The following is a 19,334-nucleotide window of genomic DNA, read 5'->3' as shown; positions in this document are numbered from 1 at the left end:
GGAAGTCACACTCCAACGGAAGTCAGGACGGGAAGACCCGGGTTGAGGCAGCGACACTCTCATCAGGCACATTTCGGCGGAGGACCAGAGTGGAGGAGGTTCACGCAGATGTTGGATGGCCCTCAGAGTAATTGGAGACCAGCTCGATGGAAGGCCGAAGCCGGGCCAGCAGTGGATGGAAGAGGCGGCGGCGGCGGCAGCCGGGAGTCACGAGAGGATAAAGTAATGGATGGCGTCAAGCGAGGTCAGTGAAGAGGCAGCGTGAGGAGGCATCCCAGGTAAGAGATTCGGGCCAGATGGGTGATCCCAGCAGGGCTCCAGCGGGAGCGCTCAGCAGACACGTCTGCACACCTCCGAAGTGCCTTTGTAACAGTTTCGCTGTTCTGTGAAAGACTATGGGATATATTGTCAGTTCCGACAAATTGCTGATTCTCTGTGATTTGTGATCATTTTCTTAAAATGGCAATTTTATTAAAAACAAAACCCCGATGGGTGTTGCTTTTAATAAAATTGTAATTTTAAAAAATGATGGCAAATGGTTTGCTGGAACCACAGCTAAAAAATACACCCCCATGTCTCTAAATTCTGAACTCTTCTGAACCAATGCAAATTAGATTTATTTGTCCCTCTCTGATTCAGGAACACTGAGATTAAAATTTTGCCTCTACTGTGGAGAGTGTGGATACCTGCTCTAAGTTATTGCGAGTGAGAACTCAGAAATTCTCTATTCTTCAGCCCCACAGAAATTAAATTAAATTAATTAAAGAACTTTTAAAAGTGTTTTTTCCTCCCTGAAGTACTATTGTGGAACTACATGTCCCAGCTAGCCCTGGCTGCTGGAACATACGCATAAGGTTACTACGGAACCTTACACCTAATAGAATCAGCCCTTTTGGGAGTTTTTACAGATATCTCCGCTCATTTTCCGTCATGTCCCATAAAGGTGTACAGAGATGATGTTTAGTGGCAACATGTGCTGCTTTGAATCTTCCCCTATGGGGGAGATTCAATTCAGCATGATGTGTCTTTTGAATGTCCACAGACACATTGGGGGGAAATTAAATTCCCCCCGAAGTACCGCCGCGCTAAAACTATTACGGTTATTAAAGTAATAGCATACTTACCAACTTTTTTAAGTTGGTGTCTGGGAGACTCTCTGTAGCAGGTGGGCATGCGGGGGGCGGGGCGCCGAAATCGCGTCATAGGGCTAAATGCCGCGATTCACCGGTTATCGTGGCGTTTGGGATCTAATTCTGCCCACTTTACTAGGAAGTGGGGCACTTCCTAGTGAAGTGGGCAGAATTCGGGAGATTGTCACACTCGCCCGGGAGTCCGGGAGACTCTCGCAAAATGCGGGAGTCTCCCGGACATTCCGGGAGAGTTGGCAAGTATGAGTAATAGTGCGCGTAGTAACCGTTATTACGGAAGTTCTAACACCGGCTTTTGGCTCGCAGCTCAGAGGCCGGGTTAATATTACCTTAATAACGGTAATATCTATAACGTGGCGGTATGTGCCGATTTTATGGCCGTAAATTCCTACCGTAATGGCTGGCAATGTGTGCAGCCAGACATCGCAGTGATGCATGTGCACCACATCACCAGTAATTGATTCTCCCATGTTTTGTTTCTGCATATTTTGTTTGCCAAGTGGGGTATGGCAGATTACCACTTACACTACAACATGTGTAGCTCATAGCTATACTATTATTAATAGTAATAGCCCTGAAACTAAGCGACAGTAGCTAAAACCAAGAAATGCAATAAAGCACATTTTCTAAATTGAAAGTCACTGACTGTAGAAGTGCTCTGCAAATTTAGCGCTGATGCAACAGGATTATTATGTTTTTCTAACATTGTCTGTTACCTAGCTGTTTTTATACGTATAGAAAATATCTTGAAACAATGAGGTTGCATGTTTACTGTAATATTTTTTATGACTGTTAATAAAGCACATTGAAAAAAACTACTGCCTCACTATTCATCATCTATACGCATGTGCCAACACTCCCTAGTAACGCGGTACGTAAAGCACGACTCTCCTTTCATATACCATATTGACGGTTGCGAGCGCGCTCCCGACTCTCCTGCGTCTTTCCCTGATGTTTATCATCGTGTGTGCATGTGAACGCGCACGTCTTCCCTGGTTCCGTTTGGCGTCTATGTGCGCGCTCCCGTCGCTGCCCCCTCCTCGGTGCGCGCTCCCTGCTCTGGGGGTGAAGTCGAGATTGAATGAGGAGTTGGAGAGAAACAGCGACACAGCGGCGCGGCGGCCTCCTCCTCTGATACACACCGGGCGTATCGGCATAGAGTGTGCTAGGCGCAGAGCCCGGCAGTAGGGGAGGAGGGTGTGACGGGAGGAGGGGGGTAGCGCTGTGAGTCTGCCGTATTGTGTGTGTCCCCGGGGTGCTCGGGAAGGTGCTGGACATGGAGGACAAGACGTTCACGAAAGAGCTGGACCAATGGATCGAGCAGCTCAACGATTGCAAACAACTAAACGAGAACCAAGTGCGCACCCTCTGCGAGAAGGTGAATCGTATGCTTGATATCTACATTGACTGATTTATATATATATATATATATATATATATATAATTTCACACACAAACGTTGCAGGGGCCTGGGCAAGTACAGTAAAGGGAATATTCCATGCAATATATATTCTCACATGTCATTCACTGATTGTAGGTTGATTGGTGTTGGATATACATACTACGTTTAAAATACTGCAACATCATGTGCAGGTCAGGTGAAGTGGATGGATGTGTGATTTTAATTAACAAATGTATTTTTTTTTTAATGTTTTATGTTACATTTTGTTCTGTGTGATGTGAATTGTTAGATTATCATTTTATTATGTTTGAATGATGGCATTTATTTTGCCCACATTCATAGGTGCAATATAAAGCAGAACAGTTCCCTAATACACTGTGACAGAGTTAATTACCATATTTTATTTTGTTACACCTGTTTATTGCTGTTCAAGGATATGTAGCAATATGACATTTTTAACATACCATAACAGTATACAATTTTGTCAGCTTCATGATAGGTACAGTGTGTTCATTTTATTATTGCTGCAATCTCTGTAATTGTCTGTTGTAGTTTATTGAGTATCACTGATTGTGTGTACCAACAAACATGAAAGAAAGTTCAATAACTTTTTTTTTTTTATAACAGTAAAGCACATATGGGTTCTTATAATCTATGGGATGTGACCCAATTCATGGATTAACTTGATCATTTTTTGCTAACTGGTTGTGTACTATTAACTGATAAAATGATTTTAATGTTTTGTGCAGGTTCTAATTTTTTTTATTAATACACTTAATTTGACAACCGTAAATATTAATTAAAAATTTAGCAATGAGTTGAAATTCTGACTCAGATATACTTTTATTTGCGAAAAAAACAGATAAAGTACTGCCAGTATGCCATTGTTCTGGCATCCCTAGTGCTAATGAACCATTATTTTAGACCCCACAAGGGGTTGCCTTAAAAATAAAATCAAAGTTAAGAAACTGACCTGCACCAGTGATGCTCAGCTGGTTCTTGACCCCCAGGTTTAGCAAATCTGAACCCAAGAAGTTTTCTCAAACCCCACTTTGCGTCCCAAGCTACAGGATGTTCACCTTTAACTGTAATTTGTAGAATTACTAGTTTGTGTATGTCACTTCTGCAGCTTTATCCAGAATAGTGAAGAATTCTAAAAGCACCAGTGTGATGGTAGCATTGACTGGTGCATAGCAATATATATATATAAAGCAATTTGTTCTAAGAGTATAACCCAAAAAGTTTGTGAAATGTTTGAAATCATTCTCCCATCCCTGTACCTGAATTGTGCGAGAAAGTCCCTTTATATTGTCCCACAAATAAGAATGGACAAATGCATATTTTGTTTGCCAAGTAGGGTATGGAAGATTGCCACCTACACTTCAACATGTGTAGCTCATGGCTCTAAGAGAACCATTGCGAGGCTTGTGACATCAAAAAAGGTCAGCCACTTTGTTAGTAGCAATGCTGACTGGCTTTCTACTGACAAAAATGAACCCTAGTTTGTTTGTGTGGTAGGGAATTTAGAGTGTAAGCTCCAATTGAGCAGGGACTGATGGGAATGATTCAGTATTCTCTGTAAAAATACTATGTTTTACGATAGCACTGTAATTGATTAGAAAAAATAATTCTTGGTTTAGGAGAGTCTATTGTCTGCAGTTTGATTACTTACATATTTTCCATTCTTAGCTATTTAACATTTTGTTATTTACTTTCTTAAAGCTGAATTACCACCTAGGAAAATATAATATTTGGGGTGATTGTATGCTGGGTATAGTTGGGTATGATACCTAGATTACCTGTCAACATAGATCAGCCCATCCCTAAACATTGTTCGTGTGAATCATAAATTTTGTTTGGAAATTGTCGGCTTCTAAATTCTTGGAATATTTGCCCAGACCCACCTCCGTTCCTTTGCAAACCTACACTATTTAGGGGCCTATTTATCATACATAAAATCTCTGGTAATGAGGTTTTCGGGGATTTACAGTAAAAATTGGATTTATGAATCACTGCATCGCTGCTTTGCATCTCTTTTCATTTTACTGAGCCGTCCCCATAACAGTGTATGGTGAGTGCTCACTAACGCTATTTAACAATAGCCGAATATTTTTCAAGTTAATGTATGCCAGCTGAAGCTGGCGTACATTAATATAATTGAAAACTTTCACTGCTGACAGCTCTGCTCCGAAGAGCAGAGCTGCACAGCGCATGTGTGATGGGATCATGTGATCCCTCCCCGTCACATGATTGTCGTCGTCGATCAATGGTGTTTGCACTGCAGCAGCTAAAGATAAGAGGTTATCAGTGCTCATGCCAGATATTTTCGGTCGGCACATGCGCACTATGAATTTCAACAAGACGCTGTGAAGACACTTCAGTTTGGTTCGCACAGTGCAGAGGCTGATAAAAGGTAAGTGATAAACTTCACAGGGCCAGCCGTTTAATGTGACTGCTATCCCTGTTGAAGTTTTTTGATAATTATGAAAGTTAGTTCAATCCTTACCAATACAAGAAGGATTGAAAACTAGCTTTCATATTTTGCGGTGTGTCTTAAATATGCCCCTTAGTATGAATCTCAAGGTCAACGATTGTAAAGTGTCTAGTGGATAGGAAACTGGTACAGTTGGCAGTTTACTGAAGCTAGATACGTACTACAGATTTTTCATCCAATGATGATGCCAATCACAAGATAAACGACCATTTGGTAAGATGTCGCTTTAGTATGTACGCTCCCATGATCATGTTTAAACGTACCAAAGCACATCGTATCGTTTGTCATGAACGCCCAGCCTGTCTCGGATACAGCAATCTGTACAGCTGGCCGTGACTGGCGTCACCTTAGTTACTTAGCAATGAATACACCTTTTCCACCACCACAGAGGATTTATTATGTTGTCCTTATGTTCACCAAAACCACTTATTAATGTTTCACACTTAAATCACATGATTTAAATAGCATGAGCCTCCCTGGGCTTCGTAAGTTCACAGAGAATATGCTAGTTTAAATTTATTTTAATCCGAAAAATGTTTCCAAGGCTTAGTTACAAAATGTCACTACTAGTTAAGACTTGGTGTGTATGTGTGTGTGTGTGAACACAATTAACAAATATGGGACATTTCAGTCTTGATAGAACCCCTCATGAAAATGCACAATGTAATGTCTAAAGCAGAAGATTTTAAACCCTTCTTGCAGGCTCTTCACCCCCACCTTGGTTATTACATTTTCAATTAAGTAAGATTGATTCCCAAAATGACACAAAGCTTTCCTAAGTAAATAATCTGTCATTACAATATGTTTGGGCACCTCAGGGAATCTCTCATCTCTGCTCTGCTGAGTGGCTATATGGTTTACAACATTGGGGCTTCAAATTCCTCCGAGATCCTTATCTATCCCGTGCCTGGCTGGTTTCAAAATACATTGACGCTTGCATAGGTTCAGACTCATGTCACCTAGCAAAGCACACATTGAGATTACATTACAAGGTTACATACAATATACATTGTGATACCTGAATATTAAGGGAAAATAACAATAATACATAATCGTCACAGTTTGATTTGATAAATTTACTAAAAATCACGATCGGCAATGGGACCATGTTGGGCAAATGTGGAAGTACATATGCACTCGTGACCAGCAGTGTAGGCAGATCTCTGTAGAGTATGCAGTCATGATCTTTTCAGCAGATGGTTATGAGTGATGAAGAGCACAGATCTGAAGGTCAATTGTTTAAGTGTGTACATATCTGTATGCTGATTGCTACTTTGGTAAATCGTTACAGAAATCACATTTGCACTAATTTTTTGTGGTGTGTACCCAGCTTAAGGCTTTGGCTGGGCAAATCTCAGGAATCGGCTAGCTGATGCATCTAAAACAATTACTGCTGGGGCCTAACTTTTGTGAGTCATTCCTACTATTAATGTTAATATATGCACATCTTGGCTAGTTCTTTGATGTCTCTTTTGGGAAAATGGGTAAAAATACATAAAAACTAATGCGTCTTTTAGTGATTTATTTTTAACACTTTTTCCATGTGATTTTACCAATATTACTATGGTATTGCACATAATGGCACATGATAAAAAGGTTGTGCTGCATTCTGAAAACTTTAAATGCACTGTCGCAATTTAAGAATTCAGTGATGGGAATGGCGCAATTGACTCCTGATCTGTTTTTAATGTGCTTTTCATGTGTTACCATATAAAAAGGCTATAGGTGTGAACGAACCTGAAAAATCCTGCGTTGTATTGAAGAAATACAAAGTCTACGCACACAGGTAGAGTGCAGAAAGCTCCCTCAGGACTGCAGGGAAGTACATGTCCTGAGGGAGTTTTCTTCATTCTTTGTGTACAGCTTTTCCATTTCTTGTATATAGTTTCTGAGGATTGGTGGAGGCAGAGATAAAGCTAACATATGTACAGGCATCGCTGGCGCCTTGCAATGCCCTTGGCACATCTAATGATCACAACACAATATGCAGGTGAATAAAGGAAGATCATCCTGAAAAATAAGGTTTGAGAAGTGAGGAGAGTAACATGTACAACGATCTGTCACAAAATTGAAACAACTGACAAGCAAAGTGAATAATATTGATTATCCTGCTACAATGGCACCTGTCAAGGGGTGGGATATATTGGGCAGCAGGTGGGATATATAAGTCAGTTATTCAAGTTGATGTGTTGGAAGCAGGAAAAATGGGCAAGTGTAAGAATCTGAGCAACATTCACAAGGGCGAAATTGTGATTACCAGACGACTTTGTCGCTGTATCTCCAAAACAGCAGATCTTGTGGGGGTGTTCCTGATATGCAGTGGTTGGTTAGTTATAACCGAAAATGGTCCATGGAAGGAGAACCGGCAACAGGGTTATGCACTACTAAGGCTCATTGGGGAGCAAAGGCTAGCCTGCCTGATCCAAACTTGCAGAAAAACTACGGTTGCTGAAAAAGTTAATGCGGTTTGTGATAGAAAGGTGTTGGAACATACAGTTCATTGCAGCTTGCTGCATAGCTGCAGAACAGTCAGTGCCCATGTTGACCCCTGTCCACCACTGAAAGCAAGTACAATGGGCATGTAGCGGCCAGAACTGGACCATGGTGCAATGGAAGAAAGTGGCCCGATCTGATGATTCACGTTTTATTTTACATCATGCGTGTGTCATTTACCTATGGAAGAGAGAGCACCAGGATGCACTATGAGATGAAGGCAAGCTGACGGAAGCATTGTGATGCTCTGGGTAATATTCTTCTGGGAAAGCTTGGGTCCTGGCATTCATGTGGATTTTACTTTGACGCCTACCACCTAAGTAAATGTTGCAGACCAAGTACACACCTTCATGGCAATGATATTCCCTGATGGTAGTGGCCTCATTCAGCAGGATAATGTGGCCTGCCACACCGCTAAAAATGTTCAGGAACAGCTTGCGGAACATGACAAAGAGTTCAAAGTGTTGACTTGGCCTCCAAATTCCCCAGATCTCAATCCGATCGAGCATCTGTGGGATGTGCTGGAAAAACAAGCCCAAGCCATGGAGGCCCCACCTCGTATTTTACAGGACTTAAAGGATATGCTGCTAACGTCATGGTGCCAGATGATACCACAAGACACCTTAAGAGGTCTTGTAAAGTCCATGCCTCGACGGGTCAGAGCTGTTTTGGTGGCACAAGGGGACCTATACAATATTAAGCAGGTGGTTTTAATGTTTTCACATCAATGCAGTATTGAGAAGAAAATTGCACTAGTGATCTGAAACAAATAAGGTTTCCCTAATTCAGAAAAACATGTTAAAACAACAAATATTAGATCCAATATAAAATTATTTTATCTCATGGTTCAGACGTGAAAAAGACTTGTATTGCTAAAGTTCAAACATTGATTCTTTGTTTTGTTGTTTTTTTGTAAATGATGTAAATTCTTCCTCACTATATCTCCCATTAAATGTGTACATAAAAATAAAAAAATAAAAATTTCATAGTGCAACCAATTGAAAATTACTACTTTCATCTGAAAATATGATCATTAACAATTGATAGTGCTTTTGTGTTTTGACACATTTGGGTGATTACAAAAAATTGAAAAAAAAAATAAAAATCTGATAACGTAATAGTATTGGAGGTGTTTAAAAATATGGCTTTTGAAATACTTTAAGAGGGATTTATCTGTTTATAGCAAAGTTACTATTACTGGTTACTTCTGTATTCCGTAGAAGCCTCATTGGTTCCTTATTTGTGTATTGCCTTTGGGTAGAGCACTGGGCCAGGAGTATAACGTGTAGCAACCAGATGTACTGGAATGGAAGAAGGGCAAATTATACACAGGATAGTGGGCACTTGATAAATATAATGTTGTTGCTAGAAATTATGCTATGGTATAATGTGAGATTAATGAGTAGATTGTGTTTAGCCCTAATAAATATATATAATATATAAAGAGAGAGAGAGAGATTTTTTTTTACTCTCAGCTTGATACATTTACCCCCAGGTCTCTTTCGATATATTTAACAAATTATATCGTATAAGGATCTCATTAATGCTTATTTGAGAACAAATCAGAAAATGTGGTTATTGATATACAAAATATTTCTCTTCCTTCAATGTGTTTTACTAATCGGCTAATAGGGGATTTATCTTGCTTGAAATATTCTTTACTTAAAATATACTGTGTTGTTTCCAAAGTATTTATAGATTTAGGCAGTTCAGTGAGCTCCATGACAACCCATTTGCCAGATGCATATGCATGCAGTAAAGAGAAGTGTAACAACAATCGGGAATCTGTACAACTGAACAAACATTTTAAAGCTTAATTCTCAGGATAATTTTGTGGGGGGTTTCTTGTCAGATTTAAAAGCTAATGATGGTGATTCTTTTATAACCTATAATTACATCACTATTGTCGGTTTGTGTCCTTTTGTTCTGCCTTCTAGGACTTGAGACCGTTAAGATAGTGGAACCTTTTTTTTATTATTATTATTTTTAAAAATTTTGTTTAAATGTAATATGTATTAAGGCCCCATGACATTGAGTGTGTACTCATTGCAGTGACCAATTATAAGCTGGCTGCACAACATTCCCATTTGACTTGGTAACTTTGTGCTGGAGCAGTGGTACAACAGTCGTTCAGGACCTTACTTTTCCTGAACTGCTGTCCCTTGTCCCATTTCCTTTGGAGATAATTTTTCCTTCTCCCTCATAGGCATGAATAAAATTGCAGCAAGAGGACTTAAAAATTTCAGTGATGCAATCTTTTGAGTTTCGCTTTTTAGTGTTCTCCCCATATAATGTTGCCAGCTGGGGGCAAATGTAATACTTTGCAGTAATGTTGAAAAATGTTCGATGTTATTGCACACACCTGCCAGAACTGGGCATACTGGTGGACAGTGGTGTAACACACACTGCTGGCTATAATGCCTGTTCTAATAGGAGAAACAGTGTTTTTTTTTTTTTTTATTATAATAGGACTCTGTTGAGCTCCAAGAGCCAGGTGGAGCACCGGGAAATAGGTGCTGGGGAGAACACTGGCTTTTGCATCGATAAAGCAGAATTAGTCAATTTATTCTGCCGTGTGATTGGAGTAGGACTGAGAAAACAGCAAAAAAGGTTTGTTGAACAGTTTTGAAAATTTCACTCAACTCTATTGAGAGGGGCAACCAACTGGCTTAGAGTAGAAGAACGCAACCGCAATGAGTTGACTACTTGTTTGCATTTTTAGTCACTAGCACAGCTGGAGACATACTGTTGCACATTACTTCTGCTTGGAACTTTGTGACAGCAGATATGTGATTTGCTTAGAAAGCACAATTATGGTGAATAATGGTGGCCTGGAGCATTACATCTGATAGCAGGCCTGTGCCCATGGTCTGTTAGTATATTGGTATCATCCATGACTAGGGTAACTATTAGTTCACATGTACAGGTACTGTGATTTCACACCACTGTTTGACAATTGAAGCACCAAGGGCGGATACTTGGTGATGCTGATGCAAGGAAATCTTGAGGAGTCTCAGTTTAACACATAGGTGATGACTGTATTACAATGTAATGTATAGGTATTCTTTTATTTTGTTGATGACAGTTTTGTTTTCTTTAGAAGTAAGTAATAGTATAACAACCCAGTATTTGTTTGCTAAAGTAACTGTCACAATATTCAAAATCTTGTTTACTAGGTCACTGGTTGTCACATAGCCTATTTTGTTTTTATACACGAAACTCGCCACAGATTCACATCCCAGAATGTGTTATATACATATCTATTAGCACCAGGCTGAACTAAGATGATAAAGGAAAACCTCCCCAATCTACAAAATGTGAGTTATGATAAGGAAAGGGGGTGTTTTACTTGCCCAATGATGGGGTTAAATCATCAAAGCAAAATAATGTTAGCCAGTAATGGGGTTTTCGGTTCCTTATGTGTGAATACTATCAGCCAGTACACTACAGCTGAGAGCCAAAAGCTGCATTTTTAGGCAAGTTTAAACATTGATCTCTTACTAGGTTACAAAAGTGAATAATTATTGAAAAATGTTGTTTGTCTATTTTTTTTATCCTTTAGAAATTCCTGAAGGCTTGCCTGGCTGCCTGTTGCTCGTCACTGCTGTATATAGTGATAATGTCAAATGTAATAGATTCAGTGGTCGAAGTGGGGGTCTATACGTGGTATGTGGGGGTCTATATGGTGGGATGCCATGCTGCTACTACTACTGCCTTCACTGTAAAGCTATCAAATGCCATTTTTCATACTGCCGCTTCAACATTTCCATACAGCCACTTCTAAATGTCCACTTCGACCACAGGGATTATATTCACGTGTTATGATGGTGTGTAAATACGCTATTATCCTTCAGCATAGACCTTGTGGAAATTTTCTAAAATTTACCTGATCCTGCAGCAATGTGTCCATGGAAATTAAAATTTTGTTAGCAAATATCCTTTTTTTTTTTTTTTTTATGGAATGATAACTGATTTGGGCCTATAATCTGTAACAATAGATTATCTTAATTATCATGAGATGTACTGATACATATTTGTGCATGTACTTTGGTATTTGTAACCATTTACAACAAAGTACAACATCCAGCAGAGGAAATTATTTATTATGTCATTTATATCGCATATATATTACACATGAATATTTGTCATTCATAAAAGTCCCTGCTCCCTGTGGAGCTTACAATCAGCACCATAGGGGAGAACATCAAACACCACACAGATAGGACCCAGATCAGAATTCAATAATATTTTAAAATTTTTATTTTTTATTTATCAAGTTGCTCTTTTAACATTTACCACTGTGTTTGTTTAAAAGGGTTCTGCTCTTATAGTTTTATTTGTCTAATATAAGTATTAACCCCACTGCTGCTGAGATTTTTTTCACCCCTGTGCTGAGTCAATTTTTGTTCTGCTTACATTCTACACGCATAGCTCAGAACTTGTTGTTTTTCAAAAATGCCATTGGTTTCTTTATAACACGGCATGGTGGTAAAATTGTGGAAAAGTCATGTTTTTCATACATCTACAAAATAGATAACGTTTCTTGTTGAACACCTCAAGGGCTTATGGATGGGGAAAAATAAACTACAACCTTCCAAAGTGTTTAATTTGTAAAATAAACATTTTCATTTATACTGCCTCTGAATATGCTGAGGGCAAGCATTCGCCTCTTTTAAATGAGTACCCCCATGTCTGTAGGAGTCAGGATGAGGGAGATGTTTTAGAGTCTATCTTCCCACCTCATTGCTGGGCTCCAGCGGACAAAGAAAATACTCAATGATCCAGTGGTTTGGTTAGCATTTTCATTCTCTTTTAAATCCTATGTACAGCTGAGGGGGGATTTGGCCTTCACAGTAATAGAGTATGTATAGAAGTGAAGGTGTCAATGGATGACCTTATTTAAAAAAATCAAAAAACATATTTTTAGGACTTTAACTCCTTTTTTCTTTTGATGGTGCATGTAAGCCTGCTAGCAGAGTTTGCTTGTGAGTTACCTTTGTTTTTTTCTTCCTTAATCCAATAATCCATATATTTCCTCCCAGAGGCTTTACTGGGGTGTGATAATTGTCTTGTGATACAATATTTTGAGTTGTGGCAAGATGTTACTAGGGCCACTGTCTCCTTAATACCTACTTTGTAGTATTTCCAGTTCTTTACAAACCTGGCTGACTCAACTTTCTTATGGCCTGCACAGAAGGATAACTATATCTAGCATATGCATAGCTCTGTGCTAGGCATAATTAAGGAAAGAAAATTGTTGGCTAAAGTTCCTTTGATTCATTGTCATTCTTTAAATATGCAGGACCAAAATATTTTGCAGAGTAAATTTGAACAAACTTTCACAACAATACAAGAAACTTTAAAAAGGTGACAAATCAATGCATTCAGTGTAATGTTTACTTTTAAGGGCAGAACCCTGACCCACTTCTCTGTTCTCATCCACTGGACGTTTAACACGGGTTATAAAACAGATTAAACTTTGCAATTATAATGCACCAACAATAAACCAATAAATGTTTTTCTATAAACCTATAAATAAGGTGCTTGGGATCTTGTGGGCATTATGCAACCACATAAGGAAACAAAACGCCCCCCCCCTTTTTTTTTTTTCTCTTTTTACTTGGCTCTGCCATCCAAGTAATGAAATACGGAAACCTGAAGTTGAAGAAGAAAAATAAAATGAAAAGCCATGTAGGCTTCTGCCACAGGTGTGTGATGGTGTTTCCTTATTGAGATTCCATTGGTACTTGTTTTGTTGCTCTCTGAAAGTGGGATGACTTCCTACTATAGAGTTAGATTTATCAATTTAAATATTTTGCACCGTTGCATAGTATTCTACTGCTAGGGAACGCCCTACTAAGTTGATGGTTGCTCATGAAAGTGCAAAATGGAGACACAAATAAAAGCTCTACCCCAATTTATCTCCATTTCCATTTTATCATAAAATACTCTGTTTATCCTAACTGGGGGGTATTGTCCTTTTGTCTGTTTTATTTTTTGTTGGTTGAAATCCACCTAGGAATGTGTTTTCTAGTGCGAAGTAAAACTGAATGGTGCAAAAGACATCTGTTGAAAGTTTAGGTAGACAATTGGTTTCCAGCATCGATGAGCATGTAGAAAAATAAGTCCTTTTACAGAAAGGGTAATCCTCTGGCTAAACTGAGAAGCCCCAGTCCACCTTATGTACCCCTGGAATTTAAATCTGATCCCGCAATACAAAATCTCCTTTATATATAGACGTGCTCATGCACCTAGCCTGAAAAAAAAATAAAAAATGCTTGATCCACCGAGCTCCTCGTATCAGAAGATGTAAGATTTTGCATGCCTGTAGACATTACTATTTTCCACATTCAAAATCTGTTGCATTGCATGAAATCGGGCACAAATGGGATGTGCATTTTCCCCTATTTAGCTTTGTTTCGCTCTTCTATTTTCTGTGATTTTACTTGTTTCATTCAATTGAGATACTTGATATGTAACTGATGCGATGGCATGCCCCCAAAGTGCTAATGCTATGCGTACGCAATCTTTTTTTTTTTTTTTTTTAATTTCAACGCTAGTGGTAGGATATAATTCTAATTTTAATGATTTCTGTGTTACAGTTGGGTTTGCAACTCCTGCTTTGGTTTAGTAACTATTGTACTTCGTGAAATACGTTAACGTTTGAGCTGTTTCTTTCACCCGGCATTCAGCGCACAACTAAGGGGGTGTGACCATGCAGGCCAAATTTCAGCTGCCATATTAGAATGGCAATAGAGCAGCACACTCCCATGACTATATATTGAATATATATTCAAATATATATATATATATATATATATATATATATATATATATATATATATATATATATATATATATTGAAGTGCTTCTTTACTTTGTGTTCAAATTTACAATATGATCTTGAAATATAAGTTATTAATAAGTATATTATGTTTACAAAAATAAGCTTGTCGCCGTTCCTTCATACCACATGCTAAAATAGACTCCTGTAAGAGAACATTTCCGTTCGGGGTCAGTCCACTTTCTGTAGCCACTGACATTTGCTCACACCAGTGGTTCCCAAACTTTTGAAGTTCGCGGCACCCTTAGAGTCTCCATAATTTTTTCAAGGCACCCCTCCAAAATAATTGCTCAAAAAGTTAATCAGATTGACCTAATAAGTCTGATTTGCTTTGCCTAGACTTGATGATTACATTTATTTGGGCTTGTGGCATGTAGTTATATTATATTCATTCTGAAAAGAGGATTACTTTCTTGTTAGTCTTAGCCACTTTAAATAAGTTTCTCAGCATACTTTAGATATTTGCTCATGTCTGTTTAAATTTATATTTTTTTGTGAAGACTGTCAGTAACCACAATGCCTAGCATTTATATTGAGACTTTAAGATGTACTTATTTTTAAATGTACATATCTGAACAATTCTGTTTAAAAAGTATGAGCATGTTCTCAAAATCATCATTTTTGTATTTGTTTTAAAACATTTGTGTTTAATAATTTTTTTATATTTTCACTTAAAGCAGCGTTCACTGACCAAGTGCTTTCTCGTAGTGGAGTCCTGGGGACTGCATGCTGAAACAGATTTTCCAGGACTACTCCATTCCTGTAATATTGGACCCCATAAATCTTTCTTGATAACCACTTTAAAATGGGTGTGGAGTGGTGAGCAAGTAGGAAGACCTATAAGAATCTGCTATCCCTTTACTTTGCAGTATTGTGGCCGTTACTATTGTCATCAATAAATATTATTCAATGCGATCAGCGTGGTTCCAAAACACAAGAGATTTAATAGCAAAAAGTATAATCAGGTATTGCCAAGTATAACTGATACATACACAGCGCACTGGATCCAGGAACAGCCTTCAATTCTGAAGTCTGTGTTGGCAAAGAGACTGTTGCTGTCCCAGTAATCAGTTTATATATAGTTTGGTTTGAAAAAAACAGTAATGATGTCACAATGTATACAAGGATAACACTAAGAAAGTTCTTCATTGGTTCAGGGTTTGAGAAAGTCCAGTACAATGAAGGCCATAGGTCAGTTCAAAAGATTGTTCTCCAAAGGTGGGAGCGACAACAGCTGCATACGTGTCTTCCTGACAAAAATATGGTTTAAACTAAACCATTAACAGAGTACTTTTGGGAACTATTCTTATACTAATCATAACTAGCAATCACTTCTCTGACACTGGATTCCTGCTGGTAAAATGAGGATTAATGTAAGACCAAACACCATACATTTCTTAGGAACCTTTAATGTAAATTTATTTTTGTATAAATCTCTAATTCTTAATAATAAAAGAATGAACTCTATTAAATGTGAACTATCAACAAATGTAGATGTGAATGTAAGTGTATTTGCTTTGTTTTCCTGTGCGAATGCACATTTACCCTGGTATGACATGGCGTACTAATTGCAATTGCATGAAAAACTATTACAATAAATATTTTATTCATTTGGAACAACTTCATCCAATTATTCGACTTCAATGACAGCATTACACAACCCCAAGTTTTTCGTTCCAGGGCTGTGAGGAGGAATGAGAAATCCCTAAGAAAAATGGCTACATCGATCAGCCCCTAGAGCCAGTTTGAGCGGGGAACTGGTTATTGATCCCTCTTTAGTTCTATGTGATTTTATCCACACCAGACTTTACTACCCCTTGCTGTTAACATACATGCAAATGGATGAGAAATAAGAAAGTATAGTCATAACTACATATTTGTTGCAGGGTTTTACATATTTGTGTAAATTCTGCCCATCCATAATGGTCCCACCAAGTTTGCCAAAAATCACTGAATTCTTCATTATTTGTTTTTCAGAAACCATTGTAAAGTTTACTGTAGATTTAACCAAAATATACAGTGAGGGCGATATCCATCTAGAAGAGTGATCAGCAACCTGATATACTTAAGAGCCGCACGTGCAGCTATCTAGCCCTCAAAAGCATTGCACATTACTCTCAATCTCAGAAATAAGTTAAAACAAAACATTTAGTCAAAGAAAGAGGTACCACATGTCCTTAAAATAGACCCCATAGAACTTGGATTGCCCATTCTTGTTCAGGTCTAAGGCTCTCTGTGAATCATCAACATTATTTATATAGTGCCAGCAAATTCCATAGCCCTTTACAATTGGGGATAAACACAATAATATACAATACTTGGTAATATGGACAAAGAGGTTAGAAGGCCCTGCTCGAATCTGTTATTCTGTATTACCTGCTTCCCATTTCTTTTCTGTAACTTCACCTTTTATGTTGAGGAAAATAGAAATATAGATATATAGACCCCATAGGCCACTCAAACCTAAACACCACTAGGGAGCACAATGCCCATTCTCTTAATCCCCCCCCCCCCCCCCCCCCCAATATACCCGTTCAAATCCCAGTGGCTTCCCCACTCACTTATTTTATAAGAGCTAGTGTAATGGGTGAAACTTGGTGGGGCATATAGAGGGGACTGGAGCTGCCATTTATATGAGTTGAGTTTCTGTGGGTAGGTTATTAATATATTATAAAGCACAACTAAGTGTACAGAGTACCTTGCACATTTACAAAATGAAACAATACATGATAAATAAATATACAATGCACAAATAGCTATGAGTTGAGTACATAACAAATTATCCAAAAAATAGGTATAAATCAGAACAGTAAGAATACATGGGCGCAGACAGGCAGAATAATAAATACATGACATATAGATAACAGATGCTAAAACCAGCTGGTTTTAAGCTGGCTGAAGAGAAAAATCTGGAGTAAGTCCTCTACTGTTTAGCAACTTTTGTCCAAAAGTGATGTAGCTAAATGCATCCCCCTGAAGCACGCTCATGCAGGTGACAGAAATAAAAGCTATAACTTAACTAGAAGTACTTATTCCATGTGCAAAACTTTTAAATAATTAGTTATTCACTTATTTAGAATATGTCTCCACAAAGCATTTATTAAGGCGTTGTTAACGTGTTGAACGGCAGAAATTGTTAGACGGTCAGGCCTTGCTTGGACCACCACAGAAGAATGGGGAGCTATTCGTTCGCAATGGAAAATGAATTGGTATGAATTGCCATTAAGAGGTGAAGAAGTTGACACTAGAATTGGAGAGGGGTGTACAATTGGTATTTTAAAAGACAATGTGTGCGTATATCCGTTGTAAGATAAAGGTGACTGTATTGATTATGTAGCAATCAGTTGTACTATTCTATGAAACCAAAGAAGTTTTACTCCCACAGCATTTACTAAAGTGAGATGAGCAGTTGAGGCAGCCTAGTTTAAAATGGAGAGGATCCAGAGTTCTATACATCTGTTTCTAGCTTTCTTAGATTATTTAAAGCTCCATGAAAAGTTAGACATTTTATTTTGGCAATCAGTTTTCTCTATGCAGGAAGGGTACAGAGCACACAATTGAATAAAAGCTTTGTTAAATTTAGTGCTTTAATTATGTAAATACATTAGTTATAGAAAGTATCCATAGTCTTGGTTTGCTTTTCACCCAAATGTTTGGTTAGCTGCTGGACCACCCATTTACATCCACTTCAAAATTCTGCTGCAAATGCAGTATCATGGCAACAGTTATAACACAGGGCTTGAAAAACGCATTATTAGGACAACGCTACACAAAAAAATAATTTGACCTAATTAAAGTTATGCCAAGCATTGCTTAGTGATACTCCTTTTCTTAACATTTGTTCTCTGCATTTATGTACACAATATATAGTAAAGCAGTTTATACTGCACAACCTGCTCATCCACAGACCACATAATATGCTATAGTAATGTGTGTACTGTAACTCACATGGGAGTAGAGGGTAGCAATGTCTTCCCGTGTTCTAACAAATATCAGCCAATTTCAATATATACTATACAGTGACTGTTACAGGGACATTTTAGCTTCTGGTCTAGGTTTGTTTTTCAGAAATGTAGTTAGACTGTAAGCTTTTTTTGGTCAGGAACAGCTTTTTTTATGTGTCTTCAATGCTGTCAATACATTTAACTTCACAATACTGTATCACTGTTAAAGCCACCTGTGGCCATGCTATGTAATCGATAACATGTATATATGATTATAATACTTACATACTCTTTCGGAATGTCCGAGAGACTTAGGAGTTTCTGGGTTTTGTCCCTGGAGAATAGTTCATCCTGCCAGAGCCTGCCCACTTCCCTAGTAAAAGGTGGGGCCTTGACATTTAGTCATTTATACCCCCACCGCCCATTTCTCAGTGCAATGAATTAAGCATTGTGTGGTTGTGTCGGCGTAATTGTGTCATGCCGTCCCGCCTGCACGCTTTACCCCCTGGATCTCAAGACCAGCATCTCCTGGAGGGGGCCTTCAAAAGTTGGTAATCATGATGACAATGTTTTGCTTTATTATTCATATTCCATTGATAAAATTGTTTTTAATAGTAATCTTTATCACCTTTTTTTTTTTTTTTTTTTTTTTAAAAGCAAGTGCATTTATTTACAATGAAACTAATTTATAATCTACAGGCAAAAGAAATCCTTACTAAAGAGTCGAATGTGCAGGATGTACGATGCCCTGTCACTGTATGCGGGGATGTCCACGGCCAATTTCACGATCTCATGGAACTCTTCAGAATTGGGGGGAAATCCCCAGACACTAACTACCTGTTCATGGGAGACTATGTGGATAGAGGCTATTACTCCGTGGAGACCGTGACTCTTCTTGTAGCTTTAAAGGTAAAAATCAGTTTGGTGTTATTTACAGTTGTGACCTATTGCCATCTCCCCCCCCAATTACCTGCCATAACTATAACAGCCTAGAGGATTTTCACTTTGA

General features: G+C 38.3%; 1 protein-coding gene across 1 annotated transcript in view; it reads left to right on the top strand.

The window, feature by feature from the left end:
* Positions 1-2,133: 2,133 nt before the first annotated feature.
* Positions 2,134-19,334, top strand: part of PPP2CB (protein phosphatase 2 catalytic subunit beta) — a 34,079-nt gene continuing 16,878 nt past the window's right edge. The window contains exons 1-2 of the mRNA XM_075204599.1: positions 2,134-2,526; positions 19,025-19,234. Coding sequence (XP_075060700.1) covers positions 2,425-2,526; positions 19,025-19,234 — 312 coding nt within the window. The 5' untranslated portion in view covers positions 2,134-2,424. The remainder of the gene's footprint in view (positions 2,527-19,024; positions 19,235-19,334) is intronic.

Source organism: Mixophyes fleayi, chromosome 1 (assembly GCF_038048845.1).
Source record: "Mixophyes fleayi isolate aMixFle1 chromosome 1, aMixFle1.hap1, whole genome shotgun sequence".
Lineage (NCBI taxonomy): Eukaryota > Metazoa > Chordata > Amphibia > Anura > Limnodynastidae > Mixophyes > Mixophyes fleayi.
The sequence above is the reverse complement of the archived record's forward strand: the minus strand, read 5'-3'. Positions and strand labels throughout refer to the sequence as shown.